The sequence below is a fragment of the Dermacentor albipictus genome, chromosome 1 (assembly GCF_038994185.2).
Source record: "Dermacentor albipictus isolate Rhodes 1998 colony chromosome 1, USDA_Dalb.pri_finalv2, whole genome shotgun sequence".
Classification (NCBI taxonomy): domain Eukaryota; kingdom Metazoa; phylum Arthropoda; class Arachnida; order Ixodida; family Ixodidae; genus Dermacentor; species Dermacentor albipictus.
This window is the reverse complement of record NC_091821.1, coordinates 511,418,239-511,436,323: the sequence shown is the minus strand read 5'-3', so window position 1 is coordinate 511,436,323 and position 18,085 is coordinate 511,418,239. Positions and strand designations below refer to the sequence as shown.

Sequence of the window (18,085 nt, the reverse complement as noted above, 5' to 3'; positions counted from 1 at the left end):
CAGTTATCACTTCTTTTATTTTTTATTCTTTTTAGTAGCATTTCTGCCTCGGAGCTGCAGAAAGACACCTGCACATCTGAAAGTATGTATGGTACTGGTACAAGAAATGACTAGAAATACCCCTGCCTAGTGCTAGGACTCATTATGATAGATGGCTCACATAGCAAACAATTTTGGCTGGAAATCAAAGGGCCCTTTATTAATGAGGCATAGCTGTGCGTGGCTTTTAATGGGGCTTCCCAAGGGCCAGTGTGGTTTGTTTGTTATGTCTGTATAGTCGAACCTACTTATAACTAACCCAGATATAACTGTAATGAGGTTCTTTCAATTAATTGTTGCTGAGGAACATTAGCCTTAGCAGCCTCAGCGCATGAAGGGACAAAGTCGTTCGTTACCACACTGCAAGCCATTCATTAAAGGGCCCCTCACCAGGCCCCATAGCAAATATTGGTTATATGCTGGAAGTTGTTACATGTCCTCTAGGGAGAGTTCTGCTGCAAAAATTTTTCAGATCTACTCATTAATAGCCGAGATGGAAATATTTCAGTGCTGCGAACCCATTATTTCAGCAGGCGGGCTCCACTGCCAAGCAAGACGCTCTTTCCACTCGCCCCGTCTAGCATTCACAAGCAAAATTCCTGCCCTGCGTTCTCCCTTACCAGACCTTGAAGATCGTGTGATGCATACAGCACAGGCCCTGCCTTCATTTTCTTTTCTCCTCGCTTCTTTTTTTCCTGCGCTATGCATTTCCGCTGATGTCGCCATGCGCGAGCTGTTGTCTCGTTTACGTAGTGCACAGTTTTGCGCGCTGTGCACAAGGAAAGATGACTTGTGGTATAATTCAGTGCTACACAAATATTGAGGCAGAACAAGCAGATCGCAGAACGTGATCACGCACTGGAACACGGTAGAAAATGGCATAGTTTCGGTACCTGCGCACGTGACCGCACGACTGTAAGAACAAGCAGACGAAGCGGAAGTCTTGCAGAAGTCTTGCTTCGGTGCGAAGTAAAACAAAAAACACGCAGCCATTCCGTTTGTGTATTTTATTAGTTCTCTAAACTTCAATTCGTCAATTCAAGCAACAGATCATACAAATAACAGATGTCTTGAATAATTCTTGAAGTCACGTGTCACCACAAGTGACGTCACACTGCGGACACGATTATGTGGGCGCAGGAGCCCAACTGCGACACCGTACCTCTCTGGGTAGATTCGCCGCGAGTGAAGAGGGAAACGACGTTCGGATTGAAATATCAGGCCTTTCCGTGGCACATAGCGATGTAATTCTTTGCAAACACAATCATTGGTGCGCATTGTATGCTCTGCGCTTGTCGGCTCAATATGACCCGACCTGGTGAGGGGCCCTTTAAAGAAAATCCAGCACATAAAGAGAAAAAGAAACTCTACAAACTAATCAAACACACAAAGAAGTATTAAGTCTCCAAGGAAAAAACCAAAGTCGGAAGGAGCCTACAGTTTCATGGTCTACAGTGGAGCTGCAGGATAAACTAGAGGTGGTGACGGAGGCAGCGCTCGGAGTGTAGAAGCAGTGCTGAAGACAGGCACCCTTGAATAAAAATCCCGGTCACCCTCAGGCGAACGACCGGGATCCAGATATGCAGGAGTGAGTTTGGCTGCGACGTTGGGAACATTGGGCAGGTGGCCTTGGCGTGGTAGAGGTCACACTTCTCGAAGAGTGCGCTGGTCCAGTAGAAGGCACGAAGCACAGGCCTGATGCCTGACAAATTTACTCCTGCGCCTGTAGCATTGGCGAACTCCTTCCCCTAGGCAGTATTGTTTCACGTCTCCTCTTTTCTCTCAGCTGGGTTGTTGCTATTGTTGCCGTTCAAATTACTTCTTGGGTGCCCTTGTGCAACTGCGGTAGCAACTCGTCGTCGTCCTTACATGGCTGACCCACTCCGTTCACGGCACTCACGCACTTGACACATCCCGATAACAAGCTATCAGTTGTAACATCTGCATTTCAGGGCATTTATAGTTTTCCTACACTGCCTATTGAAACTGTGTCAAGATGTAATGAATGTTTTCAGAAGCACCATACTGTTACAAGGAACACTTCAAATCCGGTCGTTCTAAAAGGAGGGTGCACGTGAAATTCCGAAGCACGGAACTGCAACCGAGCTGGGTGCATGGCAGCGCAGCTCCAGTCTGACCGAAATGAAGATTCGACCCCTGGGATGAGCGAGCGCCACGTGCAGATTTGAGAAGCCATGAGGAAAGTCACTCACTTTCAACCGTGCTAGGGTAACCGTGCCTTCAAGGTATGTCTCCAGCATGCTTCAGGCCAAAGCAGTACAGCATACAGCGGTCGTGGTCTCTAATCTGGGAGGCCACAGACTAGAGGCCACGACGGCAACACCCTAGGCTAATTTCTCCGTGTGGCACCTTGATGGAATCGCTTGCAATCTCGAAAGGTACAGCTGTGGCAGTCTCATTTTTGAACAATTCTCTGTGCGGAACCACATGCACTATGTTGTAAACAAAAAGAAAGGGAGTTAACCGAGGGGCCTGTTTGTTTATTACGTAATGAGTGTCTCGAATCCAGCAACAATGATGCTTTCAGGTAGCATGTGTGGGTTTATTGACCGGTTGCCTTCACCCAAAAAAGATCACGTTCTCGTGACGCCTGCGGCAAAAAGATGTTCCAGATCCGCTGTCAAGGTTTGCGAGTACAGTTGAACCCGGCTATATCGAACTTGCAAAAGAACGCCTATCAGTTCGATATAGAGAGTAATTCGATATAGCCATCCAAATAATTGACGATTATGACATCCAAATAATTGGATGTCATAAAAGCACATTTTATTTTATAAAATCACTTTATTGGTGAAACTAGCTTAGTTTCGCACGAAGTAGTCCTGTATTTTCTTCTGCTTGGGCAATTTCGCTGCCTGCGACGCACGCACTTTTCGACATAGTCTAAAGGGTTGGAGCAGCTGAGGCCGCAACCTTCCGCATTCGTGCAGAAGCAGCAACTAGTGCGAGCGCACCAATCACTTCGGAGGATGTGGGCCAAAGACGGTCGTTGCTTTCCTCATTGTGCACACTTTCACTTGTGCTTGGTACGATGTCGGCAATGTAGTCTTCGTTTTCGGGCTCTCCTGTGGTCGCGACACCATCATTTGCGCTCACAAACTCGTCCACCGTTGATTCGTCAACAGCTTCCAGAAATTCTGACAGCTCGCTCTGAATTTCAGCAACATCGGCAACGGCTTCGTCGCATTCATCAGAATTTATTCATCACCGAGCCTGAAAAGTCGGCACGGCTGAAGCAATTTCGGGTGAACCACTCGCACACGGCCGTGCGTACACGTCGGGCGCCACAGGCACCGGGTTGCGAGTTTGGCTTCTTTAGCCGTAATCTCCCCCTTCAAGATCATGCTGAGAATGCTCCTCGGAATCTTGTGCCCTGCGGGGACATACGACTTCTCAACGCGTTCGATCGTATTTATGATTTCGAGCTTCATGACGAAAGGCGAATTCTGCCGCTTCATCACGGCAACACTGCGGGAGAAGGCCTACAAGGCGCACACACAATGAACCAGGAAAGCAGCGAGACAACTCACGCTTCCGCCATCTTGCACGAAGAGGGCACAAGAGCCTTTGATTGGCTGTCTGAGCAAGCGCTGCGGGTGGGCCCGGATTATTTTTTGCATGGGGGTGTCGGCGACTTGTCCGAGGCGGGGCGGTCACAGTAGGGAGAGCGGTTGGATGGAGCCGCGCCGCCGGGTTTTCTTGCCTCCGCGAGGGAAAGCCAACTTCCAGGGGCACTTTCTGCCGTTTGACGTTCGATATATCGGGAGTCGCTGCTTTTTTTGTTCGATGTAAGCGTAATTTTTGCTATATATGCTCATTGTAACTATACCGTGTCCAGAAATTGTTCGATACATAGAATAATTCGATGTAAACGGATTCGATAAAATCAGGTTCGACTGTAGTGGCGTTGGCTAACACTCCCAGGGTTCTACTAGGGAACATAAATAGTCAAGAAAGTAGATGGGGAAACAAAGCCATGGTAGCTCCATTGGTAGAGCATCGCACGCGAAATGTGAAGGTTGTGGGATCGTTGCCCACCTGTGGCAAGTTGTTTTTTCATCCACTTTCATTTCCATTTACTTATTGTTTCTTGATTTCTTTTATTTAGCACAAATAATTTCCCCTATGTTGTCCTTGTTGTCAGTGTTTGTTGGCTTCTTATGATATGCACTACATTGTGTATGACATGCAGGTGATTTCGACCAATTTGAACCAATGGCTGCTCATGTGTTGCTATCAATATTCACATAACACCAGTCGGCGTGAGCACTGCACAACACACTGCTGCCACACTAAGCTGGAAAGAGTTAGCGGTTATGGTTTGTCAACACTTCATTAAGTTGTTGCTGATAACAGTTCATGAGAACGTTCTACCTCTTGAACTTGGCAGATTTTCGGCTGAAGCGACACAGAAAAGATTTTAACTTCGGGGCTCTCAGCAAGCGTGGGGCCAATGCTGGAGCCGTAACGGCAAGATTTGCAAAATGCTGGCAGGCAGCAGTAGTGTCTGTTTTCTGCCAACTAGAACGCTTCATTATTGGATACATCTTGCCTGTATGTATGAAAGCATCTAACCCTACAGCTAGAATAGAACTGGCAGAACTTTCGAAATTAATCAACAAGCGTAAGACAGCTGACATAAGGAAGTATAATATGGATAGAATTGAACATGCTCTCAGGAATGGAGGAAGCCTAAAAACAGTGAAGAAAAAACTAGGAATTGGCAAGAATCAGATGCATGCGTTAAGAGACAAAGCCGGCAAAATCATTACGAATATGGATGAGATAGTTCAAGTGGCTGAGGAGTTCTATAGAGATTTATACAGTACCAGCGGCACCCACGACGATAATGGAAGAGAAAATAGTCTAGAGGAATTCGAAATACCGAAGGTAACACCGGAAGAAGTAAAGAAAGCCTTAGGAAATATGCAAAGGGGGAAGGCAGCTGGGGAGGATCAGGTAACAGCAGATTTGTTGAAGGATGGTGGACAGATTGTTCTAGAGAAACTGGCCACCCTGTATACGCAATGCCTCATGACCTCGAGCGTACCGGAATCATGGAAGAACGCTAACATAATCCTAATCCATAAGAAAGGGGACGCCAAAGACTTGAAAAATTATAGACCGATCAGCTTACTGTCCGTTGCCTACAAAGCATTTACTAAGGTAATTGCAAATAGAATCAGGAACACCTTAGACTTCTGTCAACCAAAGGACCAGGCAGGATTCCGTAAAGGCTACTCAACAATAGACCATATCCACACTATCAATCAAGTGATAGAGAAATGTGCAGAATATAACCAACCCTTATATATAGCTTTCATTGATTACGAGAAAGCGTTTGATTCAGTCGAAACCTCAGCAGTCATGGAGGCATTAAGGAATCAGGATGTAGATGAGCCATATGTAAAAATACTGGAAGATATCTATAGCGGCTCCACAGCCACCGTAGTCCTCCATAAAGCAAGCAACAAAATCCCAATAAAGAAAGGCGTCAGGCAGGGAGATACGATATCTCCAATGCTATTCACAGCATGTTTACAGGAGGTATTCAGAGACCTGGATTGGGAAGAATTGGGGATAAATGTTAATGGAGAATACCTTAGTAACTTGCGATTCGCTGATGATATTGCCTTGCTTAGTAACTCAGGGGACCAATTGCAATGTATGCTCACTGACCTGGAGAGGCAAAGCAGAAGAGTGGGTCTAAAAATTAATCTGCAGAAAACTAAAGTAATGCTTAACAGTCTCGGGAGAGAACAGCAATTTACAATAGGCAGCGAGGCACTGGAAGTCGTAAGGGAATACATCTACTTAGGGCAGGTAGTGACGGCGGATCCGGATCATGAGACGGAAATAATCAGAAGAATAAGAATGGGCTGGGGTGCGTTTGGCAGGCATTCCCAAATCATGAACAGCAGGTTGCCATTATCCCTCAAGAGAAAAGTATATAATAGCTGTGTCTTACCAGTACTCACCTACGGGGCAGAAACCTGGAGGCTTACGAAAAGGGTTCTACTCAAATTGAGGACGGCACAACGAGCTATGGAAAGAAGAATGATAGGTGTAACGTTAAGGGATAAGAAAAGAGCAGATTGGGTGAGGGAACAAACGCGAGTTAATGACATCTTAGTTGAAATCAAGAAAAAGAAATGGGCATGGGCAGGACATGTAATGAGGAGGGAAGATAACCGATGGTCATTAAGGGTTACGGACTGGATCCCAAGGGAAGGGAAGCGTAGCAGGGGGCGGCAGAAAGTTAGGTGGGCGGATGAGATTAAGAAGTTTGCAGGCACGGCATGGCCACAATTAGTACATGACCGGGGTTGTTGGAGAAGCATGGGAGAGGCCTTTGCCCTGCAGTGGGCGCAACCAGGCTGATGATGATGATGATGATGATGATGATATTCATGGCACTCTGTGCATCCATTTGGAATTTCCAGGTATGTTTTAGAGCCCTTTTTGCTTTTCTTTTCTCTGCCCCCAAAAGAGTAATGCCTTTGATCTTTGCATATTGTTTGCTCTACTCAATAGCTCCTTAATTCACAGCTGGCTGCCTGCCTGGACAAGCACAAGGGTGATCACTCCATCCACATCTGGGACGTCCAGAATGCAGCCACCCGACCAGTCGAGCTGGGTGAGTTGCCGTCAAAACTGCTTGCCTGTGTGCATTCTGAATTTGTTCACTGACTTTTGCTGTATGGGCAGGGCTTCTGTTGGCATCCCCTTCGAGATTGGGTAGTGACAAATAGGCCTGCTTGAACCAGTCAGGTTTTATGGTGACGGTGATTTATTAATATCCTCCTTGAAATAGAGTTGCAACAAATAGTCTCCTAGCCCGCTTCAGTTAATCAGGTATGCTATACATGCCTTTCATTCCAGCATTTTGTATGCGTCTTATCAATCTTTTCTTTCTGCTTCATCATTTTTCTCTTTCTCAAAACTTCTCGATCTACCTTGTACAGCGGCCCATGCTCATAACGAGTCCGGTTGTGTCAATCCCTTCTTGCTTTTTTTCCACCAATTCAATTCAAACCTCTCTTGCTTATCTCAACTGCTTGAATATACTTTAAATCCAAGTGCTTCTCGAAGATGTACGTTGCCTATAGGCTTCATTCGGTGAATATCTTTGCATTCCATCAGGATGTGCTGAGTGGTCTCTGAATTTTTACTGCTACAAGCACATGCCTAATCTTCTTGCGAATATTTGCTCTGATATGTTTTTGTCCGTAGGCGACCAGCTCGAGCCTCAAATAGCGAGGCACTGCCCTTTGTGGTATCATGCAGTCTCTTCCTTCTAATTTCTTTCTTTTCATTTTTGTAAATCTCCATGGTTTATTTTGTTTCCATTCTTTGCATCCAATTCACTGTCTTTGTTTCTCTCACTTTCTTTCTGATGACTACTGGCTGTCCATTTACACTTTCAATTACCCTATGCTTGGTTGATAACTTTCTTGACCTCTTCCTCCATTCTGTATCCACGCTTTTCGGGTACTGATACTTGTGCACTTTAACCACCAATTTATTTTGATCCATATTCCTCAGTATTTCTTCAAAACTAATTTTTCTCTGCGCTTCCCTAACTTCAAACAAGGCCGAACCTATGTCTGCCTCATTTGTGGTTGTACCATGGGCTCCCAAAGCCAAATGGCCTACTGATCTTTGGTTAACTTCCAACCCCATAAATATTTCCAATTTTAGGCACAGAATGGAATTTGGAAACATTAATGCTCGCACCATTGCTCCTTTCAGGTTCCTCGTGCCACCTCATATTTACTGTAGCCCCAAAGTATCCTATGTTTTATTATTGCTGCATTCTGCTTCCCCTATATTTTTTATTATCTTGGCAGGCACGTCAGTAAATCTTTCATTCGTTTATGTTTACGTTGAGTTATTTATATTGTTTGACTGCGGATTAGACTTGCTGTTGAATTGAAACCAAGTAATTATTCGTTTCTTCATTGAAGATCATAATTTCCAACTTTTCTGTGCTCAACCTAAGCCCTAGATTTGTCTCTGTGTTGCCACAGATATTCATGGGTCTCTGTAAATTTCTTGCATTGTCCGCTAGTAGCACTATCATTTGCATACATCAGTGCCGGGACCTTCTGTTGTAAAAAAAAAAAAAAAAAATATGAGGTTTTACGTGCCAAAACCACTCTCTGATTATGAGGCACGCCGTAGTGGAGGACTCCGGAAATTTCGACCACCTGGGGTTCTTTAACGTGCACCTAAATGTAAGCACGCGGGTGTTTTCGCATTTCGCCCCCATCGAAATGCAGCCGCTGTGGCCGGGATTTGGTCCCGCGACCTCGTGCTCAGCAGTCCAACACCATAGCCACTGAGCAACCACGGCGGGTCCCTTGTGTTGTACAATTTGTCCATTATGCATGGAAAATAAACCAAACCCTAATTCAGTACTTTCCAGTCTTTTTATGCCATTAACATAAGGAATAGAGACAGAGGACATCTTTACTTCAGTCCTTGGTGAATTATGACCACTTCATTGTATTTCCAGCATTTCGATACAATTTCCCTATGGTTGTCTGATATCTCCTTGAGCAGCTCTGTGAGATTGTAATCTATGCCTTTGTGCGTGGGATGTTATTATCTGAAATTAATATTTCAAGTATATTAACTAAAGTTTGAGCTTTTACATGGCCACAATATCGAACGTCAACAAGCTTAGACGTGCTGCTACAGCTCTGCCTGCAATCGATGTAGGAGGTGAGTCAGCTCTAAACGTTTTCGATACTTGAGATACATGCTGTTATGTATGCCTAGGCTTGAGTTCTGTTAAGGTGTCACTCAGGTGACAACTGTCAGAGGTGTGTCCGCATGCCATGTGGTCTTCTGCACCGGTGTGCATTCCAATCCAGGTAACTGTAAAGCTCCGAGGAAACATTTTTTGCTAGCTTTCATGCTCATAAAATTTTCACAGTACGACTTTTTCATTGTTGTTTACCTGGCACATGCAGATTGAGTTTTGCAAATTAAACTGTAATATAACTTCACCAGAAGGGCTGTTAGGCCCTTCCAGTCGCAGTGACAGTAGCCACAAATATCCAACGATCAGCCAGGCACAGGCTATGTGTTTAAAGAATATACTTTCTGTCATCGGCCACACAGATTACCAGCGAGATCTGGAAGCATGGGAGAGTCCCAGTGAACAAGGGGTAGCCGGCACATGGTAGGCATGGTGTTAGTCATAGTTCGAAAAAGAACACATGTTCATTTTCTTCACGAGCATGTACTTTATTTTCATATCTCGCCGGTCCACCGTAATATTGGTCTCCAAGCACGATAATGTTATACAGTAGAACCTCTCTGATAGGTTCCCGTTACCTACTTTTTCCCGGCAACAATGTTCACAATCGAGAAAGCAAAAAAAAAAAAAGACTCAATAGAGTTAAGTTCATTTTTTACCGGTTCATTTGTTCCCAGACAGCACAATTTTTTGGCACCACCGTTCGGTACATGGCCAAACTGCATTCATATGTTTTCCGGCCGCTAGGTCACATGTGAACAATAAAATGTGCAAGGCATACGTGATTGATAACAGTATATAGCTGCCCGCCGCAGCAACTTTACCGCAATACTCACCCGCCCGTCTCACGTGAAACCACCTGCGCGCACTCAGTTTCTCATTTCGGTACCAGCAAACCTTCTGTGGGGCTGTCGCATGCAACATTCACAGCTATCACCGCCAATCGTATTGCAATAAGCATCTTCGCCTATCTGTTTCACAGCACATTGTACCATCGAAAGCATGGCGCACGCTTTTAATAGGCAATAACCAAAATACTCTGCTATTCCCTGCTGCTCAGACTGCGATTGTATATGTTTCCTGGCCTTTAGATTCCATGTGGACAAGAAAAGGCAAGGCATGCGTGATCGAGAACATTATATAGCCAGGCACCTGTCTGACGTGAAAACTAAGGCACATATTGTTTTTTCTACCGGTACCAGCAAATCTCTGCCTGGATCATGGCTCACCGTCATCACTGCTACCCCCGCCAATCGTATTGTGATAAGCATCTTTGCATATCTGTTTCGCAGTGTGTGGTGCCATTGGAAGTGTAGTGCATGCTTTAAGTAGGTGATAACCAAAACGCATCCCCGTTCCCTGCGGCAGACTGCAAACGTATACGTTTTCTGGCCACATCATACCATGTGAACAAGAAAAGGCGCAAGGCACGCATGATCGAAAACAGTATGTAGCCACCCGTCTGACGTGAAAATGCCGCCGCAAACATTTTCTTGTTCCGGTACCACCAAATCTCTGCCCGTATCGTTGCACATCGCATTCAAAGCTATCACCGCCAATCATATTGAGATAAGCATCTTTGCTTATCTGTTTCGCAGTGTGGGGTGCCATTGGAAGCGTAGCGCATGCTTCAAATAGACGATAACTGAAACGCGCCGCCGTTTCCTACTGCAAACTGCAATCGTATACGTTTCCCAGCAACTAGATGCCATGTGAACAAGAAAAGGCGCGAGGCACGTGCGATGGAGAACAGTATATATCCAGGCACCCGTCTGACGTCAAAACGAAGGCGCATATAGTTTTTTATTCCAGCACCAGCAAATCTCCGCCCGGGTCATCGGGCACCACAATCACAGCTATCACCGCCAATCGTATTGCGATAAGCATCTTCGCCTATATGCTTCACAACGTGCAGTGCCATCGGAAGCATAGCACAATCTTTAAATGGGCAATAAGAAAAATGCACTGCCGTTCCCTGCTCAATACTGTGATCGTGTACATTTCCCGGCAACTAGATGCCATGTAAACAAGAACAGGCGTGAGGCATGCGCAATTGAGAACAGTACATAGCCAGGCACCTGCCTGACCTGAAAACAGTGGCCTACAGTTTCTTCTTCTGGTAGCAACAAATCTCCACCTGGGTCATCACGCGCTGCAATCACAGATATCGCCGCCATTCGTATTGCAATAAGCATCTTCAGCTATCTGTTTCGCTGCATGTCGTGCCATCAGAAGCGTAGTGCAGGCTTTAGATAGGCAATAACAAAAACGCACTGCCGTTCTCTGCTGAAGACTGCGATTGTGTATGTTTCCTGGCCACTAGATGCCGTCTGAACAAGAAAAAGCGCGAGGCACGCACGATCAAGGACAGTATATAGCTACCCGTTCGACGTGAAAAGGACAGTGCATACAGTTTTTTATTCCGGTGCCAGCAAATCTCCACGCGGGTCTTTGCCCTCTGCAATCAGAGCTATCCCCGCCAATCATATTGCGATAAGCATCTTCACCTGTCTGTTTCACAGCACGTGGTGTCATTGGAAGCATTGTGCATACTCTAACAAGGCGTAACCGAAATGTGTCACCTTTCCTGCAGCAGATTACAACTGTATGCGCTTCCCGGCTTCTAGATGCCATGTGAACAAGAAAAGGCAAGGCGCAAGGCATGCCGATTGAGAACAGTATATATCCGCCTGTCTGGCATGAAAATTACAGCATGTACAGTCTATATGTTCCCGAAAAACAAGATTTTTTTGGCACTAACGTTCGGTACATTGCCAAACTGCGATTGTATGATACATTTTCTGACCACTAGATCCCTCGTAAACAAGCAAATGTGCGAGGCAAGCACGATCGAGAAGAGTGATCGAGAACAGTGTATAGCTGGCCACCGCGGCAGCTTCACCACAATACTCACCTGCCCATCTCACGTGAAAATGCCGCTGCGGTACCAGCAAATCTCCGCCCGTGTCATTGCGCGGCGCAATCACAGCTATCACCGCCAATCGTATTGCGATAAGCATCTTCGCCTATCAGTTTTGCAGCACACGGTGCCATCGGATGCGTTGCAGATGCTTTTAATACGCAATAACCGAAATGCGCTGCCGTTCCCTGCTGCAGACTCCAATCTTAATGTTTCCCGACTACATGAAGCCATGTGAACAAGAAAAAGCATGAGGCACGTGTGATCGAGAACAGTATATAACCACCCGTCTGACGTGAAAATGACAGCACATACAGTTTCTTGTCCCGGTAGCAGCTGGTTTCCGCCCAGGACTTAGCGCGCCGCAATCGCAGCTATCACCGCCAATGATATTGTGATAAGTATCTTCGCCTATCGGTTTCACAGCATGTAGTGCCATTAGAAGCGTAGTGGATGCTTTACATAGGCAATAACCAAAATGTGCCGCCGTTCCCTGCTGCAGAATGCGATCATGTACATTTCATGGCCACTAGAGGCCATGTGTGAGAGAAAAGGCACGAGACGCTTGCGATCGAGAACAGCATATAGCCAGGCATCCGTCTGATGTGAAAACAAATGCGCATATAGTTTTTAGAGCGCAGCTCTTTGGCGTCCGTTCCTGGGTTTCGCGTCGTCGTCGGCGTTGTCGTCGGCCTCGTAACCAGCTCCGCCCCCCTTTCATCCCCCCAGCGCTAGCAGCGACCGACTGATACCGCTGGATGCCGCTGACGCCGCTAGAGAGTCAAGATAATGTGACTGCATAGAACACCGTCGCCGCCATGCAGAAAGAGGAGGAAAGGGTCCCCCCCCCCCCTGTTCTTGTGTGGCGGATAGGGTGCTCTTCAGTTGCCGACGCGCCGGTTATTTCACGTAGACCCTGGCACGTTGACGAATACGTGACCACGTTCCCACGGCAAGACCTGGTTCTTAGCGCTGCGGAAGTGAGGGTATCATATTGTTTGTGTCGGCATCGGCGGCATTGTCCCTGAAACCAACTCCGCAGCTGGGGTTGACTCACTATCGGCGTCAGCGGCATCAGTCAGTCGCTGCTATCTCTTCCCTCCTCCCTTTATCGTGTTGTCCACTTGCTGCGCGCGCTTCTGCCCCCATCGTTTGCCGCTGGGTGTACACGCCGCCCCCCTCCCCCCTCTTCCTGCGAGTCTCCGGTTGTCAAAGCGCCGGCTCGAACTTAATTCCTTTCTTCGCTCCTCCTCCAATGCAACCCCTGTGCGGTGGCAATCAGAGAGCCAGATCGGTGGCGGCGGATCTGTATATGTGCACCGCCCGAGCCGAAATTGCCGCTGCCGTTCGCCCTGTGCGGTGGCAATCAGAGAGCCAGATCGGTGGCGGCGGATCTGTATATGTGCACCGCCCGAGCCGAAATTGCCGCTGCCGTTTGCCACTGCGAAATTATCTGCAAGTTCTTTCTTAGCCATGAGCGAGACGACCGATGGAAGTCCTCCGTCTGCTGCTGCTGCTGCTGCTGCTGCTAAACGAGCTGCCAGAGCAGATGCCCAGCGCCGTCGCCGTCAGAATCCAGAGGTGCGTGCCGCCGAAGCAGAAGCTTACCGTCGCCGCCGTCGAGATGATCCAGGAGTACGCGTCGCCGAAGCAGAGGCTAAGCGCCGCCGCCGAGAAGACCCTGCCGTTCGCGCCGCCGTCAAGAGCAACCAGCAGTAAGCGAGGCTGAAGCAGAAGCTCATCGCCGCCGCCGAGAAGACCCTGCAGTTCGCGCCGCCGAAGCGGAGGCTCATCGCCGCCGTCGAGAGCAACCAGCAGTAAGCGAGGCTGAAGCAGAAGCTCATCGCCGTCGCAGAGAAGACTCTACCGTTCGCGCGGCCGAGGCCGAGGCCAAACGCAAACAAAGGCTCGCAAACAGTCGGGGTGCAACAAATGCTTTCCGGCGACAGTTTACAGACAATCCGTTTGGAAGTTTGTGTTCATTGTGTGATCGGCTCTGGTTCCAAAATGATGTGAAAGCGCTTCCGGATACGTGCCGTGAGAATCTCCGGTGTTGAAACAGCTTATTTGCTGCGCTCAAATTTCGCATTAGGAAGTAACGTAATCGTCGGTAATTTTTTTTATTCCAGTGCCAGCAAATCTCTGCTCGAGTCATTGCATACTGCAGTCAGTGGTCTCACCGCCAATTGTATTGCGATTAGCAACTTTGCCTATCTGTTTCGCAGCTTGTGGTGCCATTGGAAGCATAGGGCAAGATTTAACTAGGTGATAACCGAAACGCACCGGCAATCCCTGCTGCAGTCTGTGATCATGTACGTTTCTCGGCCACTAGTTGCTATGTGAACAAGAAAAGGCACGAGGGGCGCACGATTGAGAACACTATATTGCCACATGGTGTGGCACAGCAAGGGGACTGAAGAAGAAGAGAACGAGGCTTGTCTTGGCATCGCGCGTCAATACTTACGTTTCGTAAAGTGCAAACGCCTCGATTTTTATTCAGCTTGCTGGGTACACTCAACCTATGCAGGAGACCCCACTGGGAAGCAAGAACCTCGCCCCACAATTGGAGTTGACTCAATTTCACCGTACAAGCCGTTGAATCTGAGGCCTCGCCCCAGAATTTGGAAACCTCCAGGAAAAAGTGATGACTGCGACCACTGCGACTTCTATGGAAAGGGTGACACCGACTTACCTAATGCTGCTGAATCCCTAAGGGCCGACAACTTTTCATGGCGACACATTTGAAGACGGGGAAGACTGGCTGGCAGAGTCCAAGTGCGTGGCTGCATTTAACAAGTGGGAGAACAACGCCAAACTCAGAAACGTCTACATCAGTCTGCAGGATGGTGCTCTTTGTGGTTTATGGACTGCGAAAGTGCCCTGTCATCCTGGCCTGAGTTTCAGCGCAAGCTACTGGAGGCTTACTCCAGCCCCGATCACCAGGAAAGAGCGGAGCAAGCCTTTCAGTCACGTGTTCAAAAGCCCAACTTGAGCGTCACGATGTACGTGGAGGACATGACACGTCTCTTTCAGCGTGCCGATGTGAGCATGTCGGAAGAGAAGAAGGTGCGTCATCTGATGAGAGGCATAAAGGAACAGCTCTTTGGTGGTCTTGTTCGGAATATGCCCAAGACTGTTGTGGAGTTCCTCACCGAAGCCACCACGATGGAGAAGACGCTTCAGCAATGGTCGAACATGTACAATGGACAAGTGAATGCCGGCGGCACTCTGGATATGCCAGTAGGCTTCGGGTGCGACGTCGTCTTGCTTTGCGAGCTGATTCGCTCAGTAGTTCGCGATGAGCTGCAGAAGCAACACGGTACGTCAGCACCTCCAGTCAGCTCCCTCGCCAGCGTCGTATGCGACGAAACAGGAGGCATTGCATGCACCTCTTTCCAGCAGTGAAGCACCACCTCTGCCAAGCAGCGAGTCCCGGTCAAGACTTACGCAGAAACATTACTGAGCCCCGCCCAAGCTCTCGCACCTACTTATGTTGCGTCGCCAGTTGCATTGCAATCGACGCAAGCCGCTCTGACAACTCCGCTACCCTACTTCGACGACCGCCGAACACCCGCGAGAAAACCAGAGGTTTGGTGAGCACCCGATTGACGACTGTTGTGCTACCACTGCGGCGAAGCTGGTCATGTGTATGTGGAGGCCCCCTACCGACGACTCGGACTGTGGGGTTTTTCTATCGATTCGCCTCGACCTAGGTTCGGCCAAAGGCCTCCTGACATCGCAGAATTCCTCGAACAGCAGTGCAGGCCGGGCACATCGCAGCGGCAGTCATGCTCACCCTCACCGCAGCGATATTTCCCTGCTCATGATACCACCTCGAGGACGACGCAAGGTAGATCACCAAGTCCACGCTGGGAAAACTTAACGTCAGCGACCTTCCGAGGCGGGGCCACTGATACTCGACGCGCTGAAGACCTTGTATTGTGCCGACCGCAGAACAATGACGCCAGAACCAGTTCCCATGATTAAGATTTCACTGGACATACCTGTGTTGATCGACGGCAGAAAAATGAGTGCACTTGCAGATACTGGCGCCGATTACTCTATTCTTAGTGGCAAACTGGCGAGGGTTCCGAAAAAAGTTACATTGCCCTGGAATGAGGCACCAGTTCCTACGGCAGGTGGTCACATTGTCACACCGCTTGGCTTATGCAAGGCCAAAGCAGAAATTCGCAGTGCTGCTTTTCTCACCACTTGTCTGGTTCTATGCGAGTGTTCCCACGATTTACTTCTTAGGATGGACTTTCTCCGGGAATAGGGTGCCATTATTGACCTCCACAAGCGCTGCATCACTTTCTTGACACACAGGGCAACAACACAGACCAACACCATTTGACACAGATCCGCATTTTGCGTTTCAGACAACAGCATCACGATACCGCTGTGTGCAAGTGTTATGGTTCCGGACAAGTCGCACAAGCTACAAGACGGTGAAGCCATTGTAGAAGGCAACATTTCTATGTTGCTGACCCAAGATATTTGTGTAGCGCGGAGCCTTGTGGAACTTCGTGATAGCCATACAGCGGTCCTCGTTACCAACTTTACCTTTGAGCATCGGCACATTTTTCGTGGCACTGCCGTCGCCTACACCAAACCATCAACGGACATCATTGAGTGCTTTGCTTCTGAAGTGGACACAGACGATGGTTCGCGCAGAGACATCGATGGAAATTCTGAGCTTATGGACGACCAAAAGAGTGCACTGCAGGAAGTCTTGAATGAATTCCACGTGTGCTTCGCTCTGTCTACTAAGGTGGGCCAAACGCCAATCACGAAGCACCGCATAACGACATCCGCTGACGCATGTCCCATCAAACAACAGCCTTATCGTGTTTCGCTGAAAGAACGTGAGGCAATTCAGGCCCAAGTCAAGGAGATGCTAGATGATGGTGTCATTCAGCGTTCGCACATTCCGTAGTCCTCCCCAGTCATTCTGGTCAAGAAAAAAGACGGAATACTTTGTTTTTGTGTTGATTATCAATGCCTCAACCACCACCAACACGATGACGCTCTCCATCACCTCGTCGTCGCTCGTTATCACTGCCGCCGCTGCGAAACTAGCTGGTGCGACCGACGGGGGTGAGGCCGCAATATGTTCATCTTCATCAAGACCCCCTTGTGTAAAATTGTTTAAAAACAAAGCGTGCGTTTTAGTTGACAATGTGAGTGCTTTTGCTTTAGTTGACACCGGGGCAGCAGTTTCTGTTATGAGCCTGTCCTTAAAAAATTGTCTTGGACAAAAAGTTATGTTTTCTTGGGATCGGAACGCTACCTTTTGTGGAGTTGGTGGGGAAATGTTACGCCCACTTGGGGTCTGTTCTGTTTCAGTTACGATAGGGGACCAGACATTTCGAAGTGAACTTACTGTGCTTGAACGTACAACGCATGACATTATTTTAGGAATTGATTTCTTGCGTGAGTGAGAGGCAACTTTGGATTGTGGAAGTGACGCGATTTCTCTTCGCCGCGACGCACGAACTTCAATGACAGATAGCACCAGTGATGCCGCCGACGTTCTCTTCGTGTCACAAGATGTGTGTTTGCCCCCTCAGACTGCAATGTTTGTACCTGTGAATACTTCTCGCCCCCGTACAGGTTCTTGTTGTGGTTTAGCCGAGCCCGACTATAACAATGCGCTCAAGAAAAATGCGATAGTCCCTCGCTCCCTCATCAGCACTGATGGTTGTACTTGTTTGTGGACAGTGAAAGTTTCAACTCAATCCATAACATTGCTGCTAGGACTTAAACTGGCAAGTTTTGATGAACAAGCCATTGTCAGCGTCGGAACGGTCGAAATGTCAACTGCTGAAAAGAAAGTCAACCCCAATTCCAACCCTGATAGTTCTGCTGACTTTAAGCGCATGATTAACAAGTCGCTGTCTTCTAGTGAACAGTGTCTGCTGGAAGCTGTGCTCGCTCGCTACGCCACAGTGTTTGATTTTGCTCAAGGCCAACGAGCGTCCCATACACTACTGGCGTCTCGTATGCAACACCGCATCCATACAGGGCCAGCAACGCCAATTCGTCAGAAGCCCTACCGCGTTTCACCTTCAGAGAGAAAAGTCATCGCCGAGCAGGTCGAACAAATGTTACAGAAAGGAGTGATCCAGGAATCATGTAGCCCTTCGGCTGTTCCTGTGATCCTGGTGAAGAAAAAAGACAACTCATGGAGATTCTGTGCGGACTATCGCCGCCTAAACACCATCACAAAGAAAGACGTGTACCCCCTACCACGAATAGATGACGCCGTCGACTGCCTCCACTCCAAGTCGTATTTCTCTTCTGTTGATTTACGTTCAGGATATTGGCAAATCCCCATG

The 18,085-nt window shown here is 48.0% G+C and overlaps 1 protein-coding gene across 2 annotated transcripts in view; it reads left to right on the top strand.

The window, feature by feature from the left end:
• mio (GATOR complex protein mio) overlaps positions 1-18,085 on the top strand; it is a 534,566-nt gene that overhangs the window by 158,136 nt on the left and 358,345 nt on the right. For both annotated transcript variants that reach the window (XM_070532612.1, XM_070532613.1), the window contains exon 7: positions 6,610-6,697. In XM_070532612.1, the coding sequence (XP_070388713.1) occupies positions 6,610-6,697 (88 nt within the window). The remainder of the gene's footprint in view (positions 1-6,609; positions 6,698-18,085) is intronic.